Genomic DNA, 17417 nt, shown 5'->3' with positions numbered 1-17417 from the left:
CAGGGGAATTGATGAAAGATGATCAGAGACGTATGAGGAAAACTGGGAAAATATGGCTGCAGAGAAGCATTTAGAACCTCTTTTCATAATTACCTCTGTTTGTGTCTGTCTCCTCTTCCACGCTGACTTGAGGTCAGGGATGGCTTATTGTACACCATTGTATCTTCTCCTTCTAGTCCATTCCCAGCACTCGAGAAACCTCTCATAAATATGTTTGAATGAATGAAAGTGTGTGTGTTTTCCACGGGACTGTCGACAAAGAGTGAGCAATCCTTATGCACAGTGAGTCTCTCCCCTGGAAGTCACGGGTCAGCAGACTGTGGGCCACCTGAACACCTGTGTGTTCTGTGTCTCGGCTTTACCCCACTGACAGCGTGTGTGTGAACTGAGATCATTGTTCAGCTCAAATTGCATGTCAGCCTCCGTCGTCTAAGCCAGCATCCTGGTGTCTTCCAGGTACAACTGGGTGGGAAGATGACAGGTATGATCTTGGTGGACCCAGCTATAGTGACATGAAAGAAAAGCCATAATTGTTCATGAGTTTTCATAAGTCAAAGTCTTGGTTGGTTCCCACTACACGTTAGCGTAGTGACTTCTCTGCAGGCAATGAAACACTAGATCATTAACGCTAGGATATGTTAATGTGGAAAAGCAAGTCCAAACATCAGAACTATAATATTGCAGTTAATGTAATTGGTTCATTCATTTATTATTCATTTGTTTAGTGAATGCTGTCTGTTACGTGGTCAATCAGTCTCCATTCACTGGCTAAGCAAGTCATCACCCTCTCTGTTTCTCTATAAGCTTGTGACTCCTGGTCTGCTCTGTGAGAGTGGCAGAGAACCAGGTATCACCTGTGCCCCCTTTTGTGTTTAAGACGTGATTTAGGTTAGCATAGTGTGCTAGAACCTGGATGAGGAGATGAGAAGCCTGTAATGAGTGTCCTCTCCCCTCCTTTCCCTTGGGCAGCTTGGGAATGAACCACGATGACGACCACTCCTCCTGCGCTGGCAGGTCCCACATCATGTCGGGAGAGTGGGTGAAAGGCCGGAACCCCAGCGACCTCTCCTGGTCCTCCTGCAGTCGAGATGACCTTGAAAACTTCCTCAAGTAAGTCCTTGAATTGTTCTGTACAATCAACGCAATAGAAAGTACTAAAATACTTCCTAAAGACATGATAGTTGGAGTCTCAGCCAGTGTGAGCAGAAGTGACTCTCTTAGAATTCTCAGCTGGTCAAGCTTCCTCCCAAGTGTGCATCTGGTATGACACTGGGCACCCAGCTGGTGATCATAAATCTTATCGATGGAAATGTCAATGCAGTGACTGTATCTTGACAAGATTTCATTTCACTTCTCTGCATTATTTTGACTGTGGGTGGGCACCACCCTAGTGGCACACTTTGGCTACTGTAGAACAGGGCATTTCCACAACACTCAGGCTGCTTCCCTGGACAGGAGTCCATTTGCTGGGAGGAGGGCTTGCTCACCTTCCTCACGTGTGGGACTGGGATGAGTTTATCTCATAGTCACTTTCTTTCCAGATTGTGTCTGCATCACTCCATTCTCAGACTTCCGTGGAAGAATTGGCCATCTGATGTCAGAACTTTGTCAAACAGAGTCTGTGCTCATATACAATGTGGATCCCTTAGTGTCAGGACCTCAGGGCTGAACTTACAGGTTTGACAGGCAGACCCTGATTGTTTCACCACTTAATTGCATCATCTCTACACCCCATGGAGACGGAAGGGGTCAGTGAGTCTCTCCTACACACAGAGCTTTATAGTCCAATAACACAGTGGAGTGCCCAGTGAACTCAGGGAGGAGGACCAAAGGCATCACTCTGGCTTCATCCTGGGTCTTCTTTCATGAGGTTTCCTGTGATTGGGAAACTAAATGGTACACAGGGCTTAAAAATGGGCTCATTAGGGACTTCCCTGGTGGTCCAGTGGGTAAGACTCCACGTTCCCAGTGCAGGGGGCCCAGGTTCAATCCAGGGTCGGGGAATTAGATCCCACATGCATGCTGCAACTAAAGATCCTGCATGCTGCAACTAAACGTGCCACAGCGAAGATCCCACATGCTGCAACTGAGACCTGGTGTGCCAATAAATAAATAAATAAATAGAAAAAATAATTTTTAAAAATAGCCTCATTAGTTTTAATGTAGGCTATTTCCTACTGAGTACTTGTATCACCAAATCATAATGCAATGTTGGAAGCCACTTGACATTATTTCATTTTACCCAGAAGGGTCAGTGAAACAAAGGTATTTTCATCTGCTCACATACACAGTACTGGTCCCACTGACTTTGTTGAAGTGTCCCATGAGTTTGAGCCCAGGAGAGGTGAACCAGTATCAGCCTGTGTGTATCGCGTGCGTGCAACTCTTTTCTTCAAGAATCTTGGCAAGAGGCTGGGTTTTCTTTTTACTCCCATCTGCCTTGTTTTAGGAATTAAAAAATAAAAGCATTCAAGTATTTAACTCCTGATGGAGCCACAGCCACACAACCCCCAGTTTAATCTTTCAGAGCTGTTCTCAGCATCTCTGAACATTTCCGTCCTGGTTGAAATCCCCAAGTCCTTTGCACGGTGTGCTACCAGCCAACTTTCATGGCCAGGTGAGGTACCTGGACCAGCCAGCAGCCATGGCCTGACAGGCCCCCCAAGAAAATCTACTGAATTGGAAATAAGCCTGCCTATTTATTTATTTATTTATTTAAAAGAAAACAACCCTACTCCAATTGTTTCTTTATTCATAGTGACTTTTGCTAAAGCCACATTCTAAGAAAATATCATAGGACTCTATTTCAAAAGCATTTTCATCCAAGAAAGCACTCAGACTCCCTGACAAAAATACATTAGCCATGTGGGTGATAACGCCCAGGCCCTTTCCTAGTTGCCCAGTTCTCATGGCCTCTGGAGTAAAGATCTGCATTCAGCTATGTGGAAAAAGAGCAAAAAGTGCAGCCCATGTGTCTGGTGCCTGGTCATCTCCCCATAAATAATTTGGAGGTTCCTGCTTCTCAGTGACTGAAAAAGCAGAACAAAAACCTGGGTGGTACATTTGCAAACCAACTTGCCTCTCGGCTGTTTCAGGTCAAAAGTTAGCACTTGTTTGCTGGTCACAGACCCCAGGAGCCAGCACGCGGTGCGCCTGCCCCACAAGTTGCCAGGCATGCACTACAGCGCCAACGAGCAGTGCCAGATCCTCTTTGGCACCAACGCCACCTTCTGCAGAAACATGGAGGTAAGCAGCCTCGGGAGGGGAAGGCTGGCTCAGGAAGGAGCATCTGGCTTCTGTTGGAGGATACAGGCATTTACACTCCACACACACACACATAAACGTATGTGCATACATGCATGCACATACATGCACACGCGTATACCTCATGAGCCACTTCACGGGGCACCCAGAGTGAGGCATGCGCACACATGTGCATGCACACGTACACACACATGCACACATAGGCAGGGGGATGGTTCAGAGTTACTGCTGACACCAATAGCCTAATGTTTTATTTTGTTTTGTTTTTTAATCCAAAGGTGTTTCTTTCTTAGTAGCCTAATGTCTTAACATGAAAACATTAAGACACTAGGAAAAAGTAAATTAACCTATTCTTGGAGGTGATGCAATGTCGCCTGATATCAAATCCGGCACAGATACAGAAGAGAGCTAAAAACTACTGGGCGTTGGAGAGTGTCATATTGAGAACATTTAACAAATAATAAATTGATTATATGATAATAGTATTAATAACCCCATTAAAATGTTACCATTTACTGAACAATGCCCACATGCTTTGCCCTAAAGCTTCCAATGTGCCTGATCCCAATTAACCCTTACCACAGACTCCCGAGGTTACTCTCCCCCAGGGTACAGATGATAACATCAAGCCTCAGGGGTGAACTGATCATTCAGAATGGCTTGGCCAGTAGGTAAGTAGAGGATTTGACTCAAGTCTGTTCACCCCCAGAGTGTGCACTTTCTCACCGTACTGCAGACAGCTGGGCCACTTCTGTGGGTGGGAGGGATGTGCCCAGGCCCTGGGGCAGGCTATCTCCATGCTGGGGCCCCAGGGGAGGGCCAGAGCAGCCTGTGGTTCAGCCAGCAGTTGGCAGCTGGCTCAGGGATGGATGCAGAGCCAGCACCATCATGGGGCAGGAGGACAGGAGCAGGAGAACCAGCTGGGGATGTGTGAGACTCAGGAGCCACCCAGTGGCAGCCGGCCTGGAGCTCAGGGCAGCATCTAGTCCCAGGGAGGCAGCCTGGAGGGCTGGGTGGGTGCCCAGAGCAAGAACTCAGGACGGGAGCAACTCCAAGACAGAAGGATAGACCGGGACTGTGCCTTCAAAATGAGACCCTGGGATCCCGGCCAGCACAGCAGGTCAGCCTGGACTCCGGGAGGCGGGATGCTGCCTCTTGAGTGTTTCCTGGCTATGTGTGAATTGGTTCAGGAAATCTGGGTGGAATCTGCAGGTGGGGCACTGCCTGCCATTGTTTGGGGTATGGAAAAGGGCCGTGCCTCACAACCAGGCTAGCACCTCCTGCTAGCTGTTTCCTCAGAGGGCATTTATTCACAGGGTTGTCCTGAGTCTTCCTCTTCCATTCCGCTGTGGAGGTGCCAGCAAGGGTCTCTCTTCCAGGCCCTGGTAACAGGAAGCTGTCTCCCACTTCACACCCAGCCATGGCTGGGTTGAAGGACACCTCCCTGGGGAGATGGGACCAGCCCCCGGATCCGATCATCCCCAGTGGTCTGCTGCGATGTCTGGTGCTCACCATCAGCCTTGACCGTTAAGGCTTAACCATTGAGGCACTCATTCATGTACCATAGGCTGGCCAAGAGGCATCCTGTTTGTCTGTCCCAGCCTTCAGTCACTTAAAGTGCATGACGGCACAGAACTATCGGAGAGGGCAGGTTTCAGAGGGTCTTTTGATGGTGTGGTAACACCAGGAGATCCATGTGCATGGTACCCCAGTGGAGGATGCCGAGCATTCGAGAAGGGTAGAAGTGCCCCGGGCACCCAGAATGGAGAAGAGGGAAGCACCCAGCTGAGTCAGTGGACACACAGTGGCCACTCTGCCCACTGTGGAGTCTTCCCTGGCCAACAGGATTGACTGGGGTGGGAGCTGGACAGAGGCTGCCTCCTCCCAAAGAGCCACAGCCATTGCCTTCTAGGAGCCAGGCTGTTGCACATCAGTTGGGTGAGGAGAGAGGAGGAGGGAGGTACAACTACTAGTGGCTCATGATCTTCTAGGCTAGACTCTTTCCATGCACTGTCACATGAAACCCTGACTGCAACCCTTGAGGGCAGGGGCTTTGAACTCCACTTAGCAGATGAGAAAACAGAGGCTGAGAGAGGCTAGGTAATGGACCAAGGTCACTCAGCCAGAAAGGGATGGGCTGGAGACCAAGCCCAGGTGTGACTATTCCTGCAGGAGAAAAGGCAGGCTCCATTCATTCAAAGACAGATTCCAAAGGAGAGAAACGTAACCTGGTATTTTATTTTCCTTCATTAGCATCTTTTTGTTTGAAGAGGACAGTGAGAGGTCAGCAAGGCATGTTCAGCTCAGCTGTGTTGCTCCTTTCTCCCTAGAAGCTCAAAATACGACTATATAAAGTGAGATCTTTTGTTTTGTAAGTTAAAATGCAGCTGAACATTTATTCCTACAGCTCACCAAGAACCACGAAATATGCTTTCCTGCTTGCCTTTTCCTTGAGAATTCCACCAGTACCAAAACAAAGTTGATATTTTCCTCCCCAAATCCTAGCAGTGTTACTGACCAGGTTTCTTGGCCTCCTTAATCAATAGAAACTGATCAGAGGCCAGACAAGAAATTCAGGCAAGGCTTTATTGGGGCCCCTGCTACAGCATGGGGGTAGTGAGAACAAGTAACAGGTTCCTTTGCTTGCTCCCTCCCTGAGGGTTCCTTATATGGGGTGAGGGTAGGGGCGGATCCAGGGGTCGGGCTGGAGGGGTGGCCTAGGTGATTTGACCACCCCTTTGGTGGTATTGTGTGCAGGGGGCATGTGCAGTATCCTGCTTCTGCTCCTGACACCCTGTTTTTGCTCCTGGCTTTTCAGAAGTGGCAGTTGGTTTGCTTTGGTCTTTTTGTATCTTGCTGTCCAGAATTTGCCCCAAATGTGCATGCACGCAGTTGGTTTGTTTATTTGTTTTTAATTAATTAATTAATTAATTTGGCTGTGCCGGGTCTTAGTTGCTGCATGCGAGATCTTTTAGTTGCGGCATGCGAACTCTTCGTTGCGGCATGCGGGATCTAGTTCCCTGACCAGGGATTGAACCTGGGCCCCCTGCATTGGGAGCGTGGAGTCTTAGCCACTGGACCACCAGGGAAGTCTGCACACAGTTATTTTTAGTTCCTTATAGTTTTTTTGTATTTTGTTGCTTGAGGAGACACTTGTCCAGGTGCAAGCACTGCAACAGAGGGTCCCAGGTCCCAGGTCCCAGCCTGTCTCGGCAGGAGTGACTCCTTAGGGGTGTGGCGGTGCTCAGCTGACTCAGCATCAGCCTTAGCTGGTGGTGATCATCCTGCTTGCAAGGCTGGTGGTGCTTCCTTCAGCACAGATCTACCAGGTAGAAAGCAGTAACTTCTCACGCTGGGGAAAATGTCATACTAATGCCAAAGAGGCTCTGGTGGATGAGAGAGGCAGTTGCCTGCTGGGACCCAGGACTTGGGGATGCTGCCCTAGGCCTAGGACACATCGTTGGAATCTCACCCAGGCACCACCCTGTGGGATTCTAAAGCTCGCTTGATTGGTGTTTTGCTCATTTGTGCATTTATAGGTCTGTGTTTCAGTTGATGTTCAGTATAACAGGAGGCACACATATGTTGTCCTGTTCCTTTCTTCCCCCTGTAAAACGGACTCTGGTGCTGGGATGAGCCTCGTTCTCTTCCTCCTGGTCCTCATCCCCTTATTCACTCCCTTTCATCTATTCTGTTCCAGTTCTACTTGCCTTCCTCCTCTTCCTCGAACCCACAAGGCACGCTCCTGGTGGGGATGCACTCTGCTTCCTGCTGGCTGTTTCCTCTACCTGGACGGTCTTCTCTCAGTTGTCCACGTGACTGAGCCCCTCATCTTTTTTGAGTTTTTTATTTGTTTGTTTGTTTGTTCAAATGTAATGTCCTCAAGGAAGCCTACCACCCTATTTAAAATTTCCATCAGGTAACTCTCCCCTGCCACCTTTGTGGCACCCAGATCTCCTGATCTCCTAAGGGAAAACCCTGCTTTCATAAACTTATCATCCTTTAACATGCTATATAATTTGCTTGTTTATATGACTATTGTTTTGATAATCTCCCTCTTCTAGATTTTAAATCCTTCAAGGGCAATAATCTTACTTTTCCTCAACAATATTTTCCAACTGCCTCAGCCAGTGCCTGGCACATAGTAGATGTTCAAGTATGTGTTGCTCTGAAATCCATTCATGACCCTAACAGTAAATTTAAGTTCTTATGTGACTTCACCCAACCACTGATGAGACTGGACAAGTTCACAGGCAAAGGAGAAACCCTTAACAGGCCTCCCCGTAAAATGAATTGGCTCTCTAAGCCTGAGTCCACATTTCTCCATCTGGTTCACCAACATACATGTAAGACTCTGTCAAATATCTTGCAAGGGTTCATACAAACCTTTCCTGTGGCTTCCTCCCAGGACAGTACAAGTCTGGTAGTGAAGAGACTGCAGCCTGCTTCCTAGCGGCCGTGTCTCTCTCTGTGCATTAATTAATATCCTCATTGTTAAAATCTGAGATTCCTGGTGAGTTAATACACGTAAGGTGCTGAGAACTGGGTCTATCACAAAGTAAGCACCCAATCATTTGAGCTGATGAATGTGTTGCTGTTACCTTTCTGGATAACACTGGCTCCCCACTGTGGGGGCACAGAACTAATCTATCTTTGTACATCTCCAGGATCAGCATTTTTCTATATTGAACTCCTCAGGGCCATGAAAAATTAAGCATTATACAAAACTCCAGAGACCTTCAGCGCCAACCGAAATGTCGTGTAATCCAACGCCCAATTGATCTCTATAACCATCATTATTCTTTAATGCCCTTGAGGATTGAAATGGATATCATGTAATGAAATGATCATGGTCCCAATATTGCCTTTAAATTTCTTATCCTGACATCTGCCTTCGGCCAAGATGGAGTATCAGGGACCAGATTTATCCTCCCACCTGAAGCAACTAAGAAATCAGATGAAATATATGAAACAACGATTTTCAAGACAGTGGCCATCAAGCAAGGAAGGACTGTGATCCTTGGGAGATGTGAAACAAATGAGGTGAACCCTCTGATTGTCCTGGCGTACTGCCTGGGCAGTCTTCAGGCTGTGGCATAGAGAGGGAGGGCTGTGAAGAAGCAGCAGACTTCTTGACTTGAAGAAACAGAGCCAGGAGTACTGGGAGGCTGAGGCAGCTAGTGTTCACAGAGCAGAGTACCACAGACAAAAGAGCTTTACAAAGAGAGAACCTCAGAAGTCTGCACAGGATCTGCACGAATCTTCAGTTTAGTACTGAGAAACGCATGTGTGTGAGAAAACTACCCAAGGCCAGGAAAAGAACCATCTGAAAATCTTAGGGGGAACAATCTCTGAGGCTCACATGGGCATCAGGTAGTGTACACAGAAGGGTGTTGTATCAGTAGAGTGGCAAAACTAGCCCCACACTAAATGCTGATCTGGTCCCACCCAATAAGCTTAAAAGCAAAATCTGAAAGGATCAAACTGTTTCCAAGTAACTTAGCCAAGTCCTAGAACAAAGCTCAGAAACATTTATAGAAATACAAAACCAGCACTCAGTAAAATAAAATTCACAATGTCTAGCATCAAATAAAAAATTACCAGGCCTTCAAAGGAGCAGGAAAATACATCCATAATGAGGAGAAAAATCAATCAAAACTGACCTAGAAATGACATAGGTGATAGAATTAGTAGACAAAGGCATTAAAACAAGTTATAACCATATTCCAGGTTCAGGAAGGTAGCAAAAAGAAAGATTGAACATGTTAAGTAGAGATATGGAAGATATGGAAAGATCCTACTGGTATTTCTAGAAATGAAAACTACAATATTTAAGATGAAAGATACCCTACTTGAGATTTCTGGCAAATGAGAGATTACAGAAGAGATGACTGCTGAAGATAAAGCAATTGAAGCTATCCAAAGTGAAACACAATGAGAAAAAAGACTGAAAACAAAGAGAACTGTGGGACTTCAGGTGTCCTAAGACATATGTGATTGATGCCCTGAAGGAGGTGAGAGAGAGAGGACTAAAATAATATTTAAAGAAGTAATTGCTGACAGTTTTTTCAAATTTGATGAAAATCACAAGCCCACAGATCCAAGATGCTCAGTGAACCCCAAGAAACATGAAGAAATCCAGACCAAAGCTCATCATAATCAAATTGCTTAAAAGTGGTGATGAAGAGAAAATCTTAAAAGAGCCAGAGGAAAAAAGACAAGTTATGTAGAGATAAACCAAGGTAGGAACAACAGCATATTTCTCATTAGAAACAATGCAAGTGAAGAAAGACCATGGAGCAGCATCTTTAAAGCTCTGAAAGAAAAAAAGCCTGCCACCTTAGAATTCTACACCTTTTTAATAGGAAAAAAAAATTACTACCAACTAGATGCCATGAAAAAGAAGGACAACACTCATAGCCAGGAGTTTTAGGGGAATGAATATCGTGAAGACGTTACAACTCCAAAAATCTGGAGGAATTTCTTAAAAACCACACACATGCATGCCAGTTGGGAACGCTGCTGTCTGTGTTCCCAAGTCCTGGCTCCCCCAAGGCTGTGTCCATGAGGAGGACTTCCCTGGCAACCCCCTCAGCTTGCATTCCTGCACCGGGCCTTCGGGGGTAGCTTGGAAAAGCACAGAAACATTAATGAGGCAAGTGGGTTGTGTGTGCGTGCATGTGTGTGAATCTTCTGTCTTAAAACATTTCTAGAACTTTAAGCCTATTACAGAAAAGAAAATAATAATGGGGTGTAACACAGTATGGACGCTGCCAAGGGAATAAAACCACAAAACACATTGGTGCTTCAAGAGTTGAACATTTTCTTTTTCTTTTTCTGGAATACAGACCATAAAAATAAGAAGAAAAGAAACTGGATAGATTATATTTTGAGAAAAATACTAACCACCGTGACTACTGGTGGGCAGTTTTCATTTTGCTGCTGCCTCTTACGAGGAACAAAATCTTATCCTTGGCGGAAGGTAGAGGATACGGTCTCAGGGGATCACGTTTCTCATGGACGCATCTTTGTTATTGTGTCAAAGCAGGGGTTCTGAGCTAAGGTCTGCAGATAGATTTCAGAGAATTTGTGAACAGGGATAGGGAAAAGATCACATCCTTATTTTTCTCCAACCTGTAACCAAAATGAGTATTTCCTTCCATTATGAGTGTGGGCAATAAGCCACAGCAGTCTCAGCAGTACCTGTGACTGTCACGTGATTAGGAATCACAGATCCTTTTCATACTGCATGAAAGTTGTAGCAGCTATTTGGAATTATCATTTATAGTCATGACTAGTTCAAAATTACAGTTGTTATTAGACCTAGGGCCAGATCTTATATAATGTGTTGACAAGGAAACACATGTGTTACTATATTAAAAATTTGTATTTTGCATTATATTTGAACTTAATTGTTTTGTTGCTAAACTTAATGTATTTTTTAATTATGCACTGACCAATATTATTCTGAGAAGGGTTCACAGGCTCCACCATGTACTTCAGAGTACAAGGCCAGGTGCTGGGTGCTAGGCAGTGGCCAGTCAGCATTTGCTCCCCAAGGGACGGGCTGCCTTTCTGTGACTATTCCTCTTCTTTAGGTGGAATTTTCAATACTGAACTTCCTTCTGATTGGACTTCTGTGTGTGTTCTTCTTTTGGCATTCACAATTCGTAACCATTTTAAGACCAAACAAAATTAAGAGTCACTTCCTTATCCAAGGGTATAGGGTAAATAACTTTGGAAAAACATTACAGTTGCTTTGGGAGCAGCCTAGCTTCAAATATTTCTGCTCTCTTAAACATTTGCATACCAGAGAATGAAGAAAAATTAAAATACAGTCCATTTTCATTTCTAGGGCCCTGGAGATCCCCACACCATCATCATTGCATCTTTCATGTCTGCCTGCAGAATGCGGGTATTGTAAGGCACAAAGCTGTCTGTGGAAATATGAACTACCAAAGGAAAAAAAATTGGCATCAATAGCTGGCATTTGTTGCAGAAGTTGTTGGCAAATATAGCTGTCTCCTCTTTTAGCCAATGGTAATGTGATGGTTTTAATTCAATAAAGCATTTCAAGAAAGTCCAAACATTAAAAGTTATAAACATTGGATGGTAAATATTTATTAGAAAGGGGAAATGAACTTTATGCAATTAGCCCAATCCATCTTTTTTTATGATTACAAGTTCCTCCTGTCTACATCAGCAAAGTCGCTTGCAAAGCAAAGTCATTATTTAACAAGACTTAAAGCTATTTAAGGTCAGATATTCTGCCAGGTGAAACAGAGGGTGAGAAGGCCGGAAGTAGTTATAATCAGCTGAGAGGAAGAGTGTACCATTGCTACTGGAGACAGAAGCAAGAGGTGGGGAGTTAGGGTAACGTTCTGCCAAGGATCATGGCATCACAAAGCCCTCAACCCTTTTCAATATGAAAGAGAAATTTATCTGTCCCCCCTCCTCACCTGGTTCCTGGAGATTCTTAGTTGAAAGGTGCTATGTAATGACCACTTGTCCCTCCATCCTTCCTGCACCTCAGCAAAACATGCCACCATCACTGCTCCAAAGCGCATGCCTGACTGCCCCACGGGGAAAGGAAGGTGCTGGGAAGTGATGCATAACAGCCTCATTGGTTGACTTGAGCAGGGGTGTGCCAATGTGTCATGGCGTGCGCAGTGGACTGAGACGTGCATATTATGCTGTTTTTTAAAAAAAATATTGAGCACAGAAGCTATAAGCCAGTTGTTGCAGGAAGGCAACAGTGCTGAATGGTAATCAGCATTAGAGGATCTTATGCATTCTTTTCTACCTAATGTTCACGCCTTTGCTCTTTTCCATTTAATTCTTCTGGCCTTCAGCACACCATGGAGGTGCTGTCCATATCACACAGTGGTTAAGAAGATGGGTTCTCCAGTCATGCTGCCCAGGGTCATGTCCTGCCTCCATCTCTTGAGCATGTTATGTAGTCTCTCTATGCCTCCGTTTTCTAATCTGCAAAATGGGAAAAATAATTCTACTTACACAGCATAGAGTTGTTATGAGGGGTAAGTAACAAATGAACTAGAGCACTTAGCACACAGTAGGTGCTCAGTAAACGTTAGCTATATCATTTTTTCCATCAACTCATTTCCTGGAGTCAGTGGTAGAGGAGATGCTGTTTAGCTGACAGTCTCGTTGCCTGGTCCTTTTCTGCATCTGTCCCTGTCTGTCCTCACCACTCCTCCTGCCACTCTGGGAGCCTGTAACCTCCAGGAATTGCTCTCCAGGGTCCAGTATCTCTCTCTTGGTGTGCTTCCAGTCCCGAGGCTGGGAAGCCTCTTTCTGTCCTTTCCCAAGTCCCAGGGAGACTCTCATGGTCATCTTGATGGATTTGGTATCCAGGAAGCTCAGGGTGTTGGAATTCCACCTTGGAACCAACAGTATTCTTTTCTCTGATGTTGGTCGTTTCTAAACCTGGTGGGTCATTAGAATCTCCTCCAGAGAATGGCAGCAGTGTGTGTGCCTCACTCCAGACCTTCTGTGTTAGAATCTCTGGGGGACGGGCTTCAGCTATTTCTTTTTATTCCGCTTCCCCGGAGATTCTCAGGCTCAGCCTGGTTTGGGAACTGCTGATCTAAATGAAACCTGCCCCTTTAATGCCAGTGTACCTGGCCGGGGGCAGTGGGGTGGGGTGGGGTGGTGGTGGCTGGTGGACCAGGAGCCTTGCCCTGCTCCTCTCAGAGAGACAGGGCCTGGCTGGATGCCAGGTCGAAAGCCGCTTGCCCGCCTCAGTCTCGGCTTCCTGCCCAGCATCTGCCACCTCTCTCAGAACTGTTGAACTTTGGCAGTAGAGGGCCCCAATTTTCCAGAAGTGTTTGAACCTTTACAGTGGACTGCCTCCTCACAGAGCTCTCCAGACTTTGCAAGTTGTGTGTTATCCTTCACTTCTTGCCCACCCTCCTTGCCAGCTGAGTGCCCAGTGCCCCAGCCCTACCCTCACCCAGCAGCACCCACCCCAGGTGTCCCCAGCCAGGTGACAGTCTCTGCACCCTTCAGGAACATGGAAGGAGTAACCAGCCTTCCAGAAGTGGGGCTGGCACGCTGGCCTGGGGGAAGGCTTCAAACCACAGTAGTTATGTGTGGAAATTTTGGATGAGTAATTTTTCATCCAGCTCTTAGCATTTTATCTCCCTTTTGGCTTATGTTATCAGCAACAGATTTCTGAGGGCTTTTACATAACCATTCCCTTCAGTATTGTCTTGAGTCAGAGCTGCTCTCCAAACAGTGCATGAAGAGTGTCAAAATAACCTTGAGAGTACTTAAGAGAGAGACCACCAGGTGAAGAAAACGACAAAGCCTTGAAGGCATGAGCAGTCGTGTCTTTGTCCTGGGAAATTCAGACCTTCCCCGCATTTCCATGGTACTCCAAGGAAGGAAGCTCGGCCCAGGCTTATTTGTCATGCAGCACCTTGAGGAATTCTGCGGCATTCTCCGCACGACTTTCAACAAACCTTAAATGTGGCTAGTGAGGTAACAGATGCTAGAACCAGGGATCCATTTTCTTTTCCTTGCTCTTTGGACTGGACCCATGGCTTTCCATTTCATTTAAGCCAAAGATTAAGCTTCCCAACAATGCTTGCTGATAAAACACCTTGGGCAGAGGGCACAGAGCAGTCCATTCCACCGCAAATAAGACAGGGATGAGCTCTGAAGGCCGGCTGACGGAGAGGATGCAAGATCAGAGGTGGGTGGGTGGGGGAGTGGGGAGAGGAAACTGGGGACCCATAGGCAGTATAACCAATGGGTAAGAGTGTGTTCTGGGGTCAGGACAGGTTCCAGCCCTGCGGCTTGGGCAGGTCACTTAATTCTATTTCCTCATCTGCAAAATGTGAGTAGTGACAGTTTCTGTCTCATGAAGTTGTGTGAGTAGTAATGAGGAATTCTGGTAAAGCTTTTAGCCTGATGCCTGGGCTGGGTAAATGCTTAGAATGTGTCAGCTTTTCTCTGTCTCTGCTGAAGCCTTGCACTGCTTGACATATGAATTTATTTTGTTCATTCATTCATTCGTTGATTCACTCAGCATGTCTTCTTTGGGTCTGTACCATGTGCTGCCAGATGTGTGCTAATGAGATGAGGAGGCGATAAGACACAGCTGCTGCCCCCCAGGAGTTCAGGATCGAGGGGCTAGGGGGTGGGAGGTGAGACACATGGGACTGTCAGCCACGGGACCAGTTAGGTTGGAGCACTCTTAGAACCCATCAGGGTTCTTCCTGGTGGGAATGGAGAAAAGGAGGAAAGACCTCACAAGGGTGGGGAAGAATATGGCAGGTGATTTCCTGGCTCTCTGTTAAGATAATTTAGCCCCGGTCCCTTCCCTGGCCTGAGTGCTCTTGAGGGCAGGCCGCAGGTCATTCTCCCTGTCCATGCTCTGTCTCCAGTAGGGGTGAACGGCCTGCAGGGAGGTGGCCTGGAGCAGGGCCAGCGAGGTCACCGAGTGTCTGTGGACTATGGGTAGTCAGGTGCAGACAGGGAAAAGTGAGGGGCAGGAGCTAAATAAATGTGGAGCTGTGTCATAGGGGTTTTAGTCCTGAAGGGAGTGAGGTATGGTTTAAGTCAAGATCTGTGTTTTCAGAAGATTTTGCAAGTGTGATGAGCATGAAAAAGATTATAGTCAAGAAGACCTTCTAGGAACTATTGCAGCTGTCCAGCTGAGAGAGGAAGAGGATAAAACAAGGCAGTGGCATTGAGGGTGAAAAGAAGGAATTCACTCTGGAGAAGCCACATTTGCCATTTTTAATTTGTCTGATCAATTCTTTGTAAATATGCACTGTGAGCACTAAATAATTACAGCAAAGACCATCTCCACCACAGATGGTTGGTTGATTATCTGTGTGACTTTTCAGAATTATTTTCTGAATAATCAATATATGCCCAAGGTATAAAATCCAGAATTAACCATTTATGTTTCCTTTTTCATGCTAATATTAGCATGCTACCATACTGATATGCATCTTGCTTTTTTCTCTTAACAATACATTTTAGAGTTGTTTAATACCAATGAAAATTGAGTTGCCCCATGTTTTTTTGTTTTTTTGTTTTTTACCACAGATTGTGTTATTTTTAAAACTTTTTATTGTGAGTTAATTTTAGACTTAAAGAAGAGTTACAAAAATAGTACAGAAAGTATACACTTTTTACCCAGCTTCCTTCTCTGTTCACATCTTACATTATCAAAGTCAGGAAAGTACTGTGGTATGATATTAACTAACATACATTCAGATTTCACCAGTTTCCTCACTATTCTCCTTTTTCTGTACCAGGGTCCCATTTTGCATTTAGTTGTCAGGTCTCCTTTGTCTCCTCCCATCTGTGGCAGTTCCTCAGTCTTTCTGGGTCTTTCATGACCTTGACAATTGAAGAGTACCAGTTTGGGTTTGTCTGATGTTTTCTCAGTGCTTGGATTGGGGTTATGCATTATCAAGGAGACCACAGAGGTGCCGTGGTCTTATTACTGGTGCTGTTACTCTCAGTCACCTGGTTAGGGTGGTGTCTTGCAGTCTTCTCCACTGTAACTTACTGGTTTTCCTTTTGTTATTACTTTTGAGTTCATCTGCATCCGAGTATCCTGATCCCAAGCGCTATTGACATCTGGGGCTGGGTCATTTTTTGTTGTGGGGTTGTTTTGTGCCCAGTAGGATGTTTAGTCTCTACTGACTATAAGTCAGGAGCATCCCCCTATTTGGGACAACAGAAAAAAGTCTTCAGATGTTGCCAGATTCCTCTGGGGCAGGGCGGAGGGTGTGTGTGCAAAATTGTCCCCAATTGAAAGCCATTAATATATAAGGTAAATACCTAGAAGTGGGTTAAAGGTCATTTTTGCACATATATATTTTTTTGTAGTTTTATTCACCTGTAACACAATGTGAAATACACAGAAAAGTGCTCAAATCATAAATGTACGGTCACATTCATTTTTCACAAACTGAACACACCAGCATAACTAGCATGAAGAAGTACAGCGTTTCAACAATTCCAGCAGCCCCCCAAATCCCCCTTCTGTTCACTAACCCCCAGCGATAATTACTATCTTACTTTCTGATTCCACAGATTAGTGTGCCTGTCTTTGAACTTTATGTGAAATCAGGTTCATGCCTCCACTGTTGATAGGTGTTGCCAGATTGACCTCCCACAAGAGCTTATCTGTTTACCATCCCACAAACACCACTTGGAAGTGCCCGATTCTCACACCTTCTTCCAGTCTATCTGAGCTGTGCCAATCTGAACCTTCAAGAAATGAGCCTGTTGCAAGTTGAATGGCATTTCTCTTGTAATAAGTTTGAGCATTTCTTCATACATTAAAAATCCAGTTGTGTTCTCTTTTCTGTGAACTGTCTTCTTAAATCTTTTTTATATTGTATTATTGATTTTTTTTTTAGTAAGTTGTTAGAAGTTTTAATTACTAAGGAAATTGGCTCTTTAGCTGAAATATGAGTTGCAAATGTTCTTTTTTTCCAGTTTATTTGTTTTTTATTTTGTTTATCATATTTTATGTCAGGCAGAAGTGTGCATGTGTGTGTGTGAGTGTAAAGTGAAATATATCAATCTCTTCTTAAGGCTTCTGGTTTTGTGCCATGTTTAGAAAGGTCTTTCCCGCTCCTAAACTGTAAATAAATTTAATTCTCATGGCTTCTTCTAGTACGTTTATGGTTTAATTTTTATGTTTAAATCCTTAATCCAGCAGTCATTTATTTTAGGGTAAGGTGTGAGGTAGGGGTCCAACCTCACTTTCCCTCCAGATGGCTACTCAGGTCGCTCCATACCATTTATTGAATAATTCATTTCTCCCCATAAACTTGAAATGCCATCTTTATAATATACATTTCTGTATGTCTTATTTTTTTAATATATTTTTATATTTATTTAATATTTCTGGATTTTCCAGTCTGTTCCACTAGTGTAATCACGTACCTCTTAATATTTACATACTGTGGCTTTATAAAATATTTTAATACACTAAACATATGCTTTTTCACAATTTTACTGGCTATTATTTCTTGTTTATTTTTCCATATGGTCTTTAGAATCTGATTGTTTAATTCTAAATTGCATTGGTATTTTAAATTCTGTTACATTAGTTTATAGGTTAACTTAGGGAAAAATATATAATTTTATACTTTAAG

General features: G+C 44.8%; 1 protein-coding gene across 10 annotated transcripts in view; it reads left to right on the top strand.

Moving 5' to 3' along the window:
* The window catches only part of ADAMTS17 (ADAM metallopeptidase with thrombospondin type 1 motif 17), a 372624-nt gene that overhangs the window by 202513 nt on the left and 152694 nt on the right, over positions 1 to 17417 (top strand). For all 10 annotated transcript variants that reach the window (XR_009007372.1, XR_009007376.1, XR_009007375.1 and 7 more), the window contains 2 exons: positions 970 to 1110; positions 3096 to 3246. Coding sequence is in view for 3 of the 10 variants with exons in the window: in XM_057542046.1 (XP_057398029.1) it covers positions 970 to 1110; positions 3096 to 3246 (292 nt within the window). In the remaining 7 variants the exon portion in view is untranslated. The remainder of the gene's footprint in view (positions 1 to 969; positions 1111 to 3095; positions 3247 to 17417) is intronic.

The sequence above is a fragment of the Balaenoptera acutorostrata genome, chromosome 3, assembly GCF_949987535.1.
Source record: "Balaenoptera acutorostrata chromosome 3, mBalAcu1.1, whole genome shotgun sequence".
NCBI classification, from domain to species: Eukaryota; Metazoa; Chordata; class Mammalia; order Artiodactyla; family Balaenopteridae; genus Balaenoptera; species Balaenoptera acutorostrata.
This window is presented reverse-complemented; position numbering and strand designations above follow the sequence as displayed.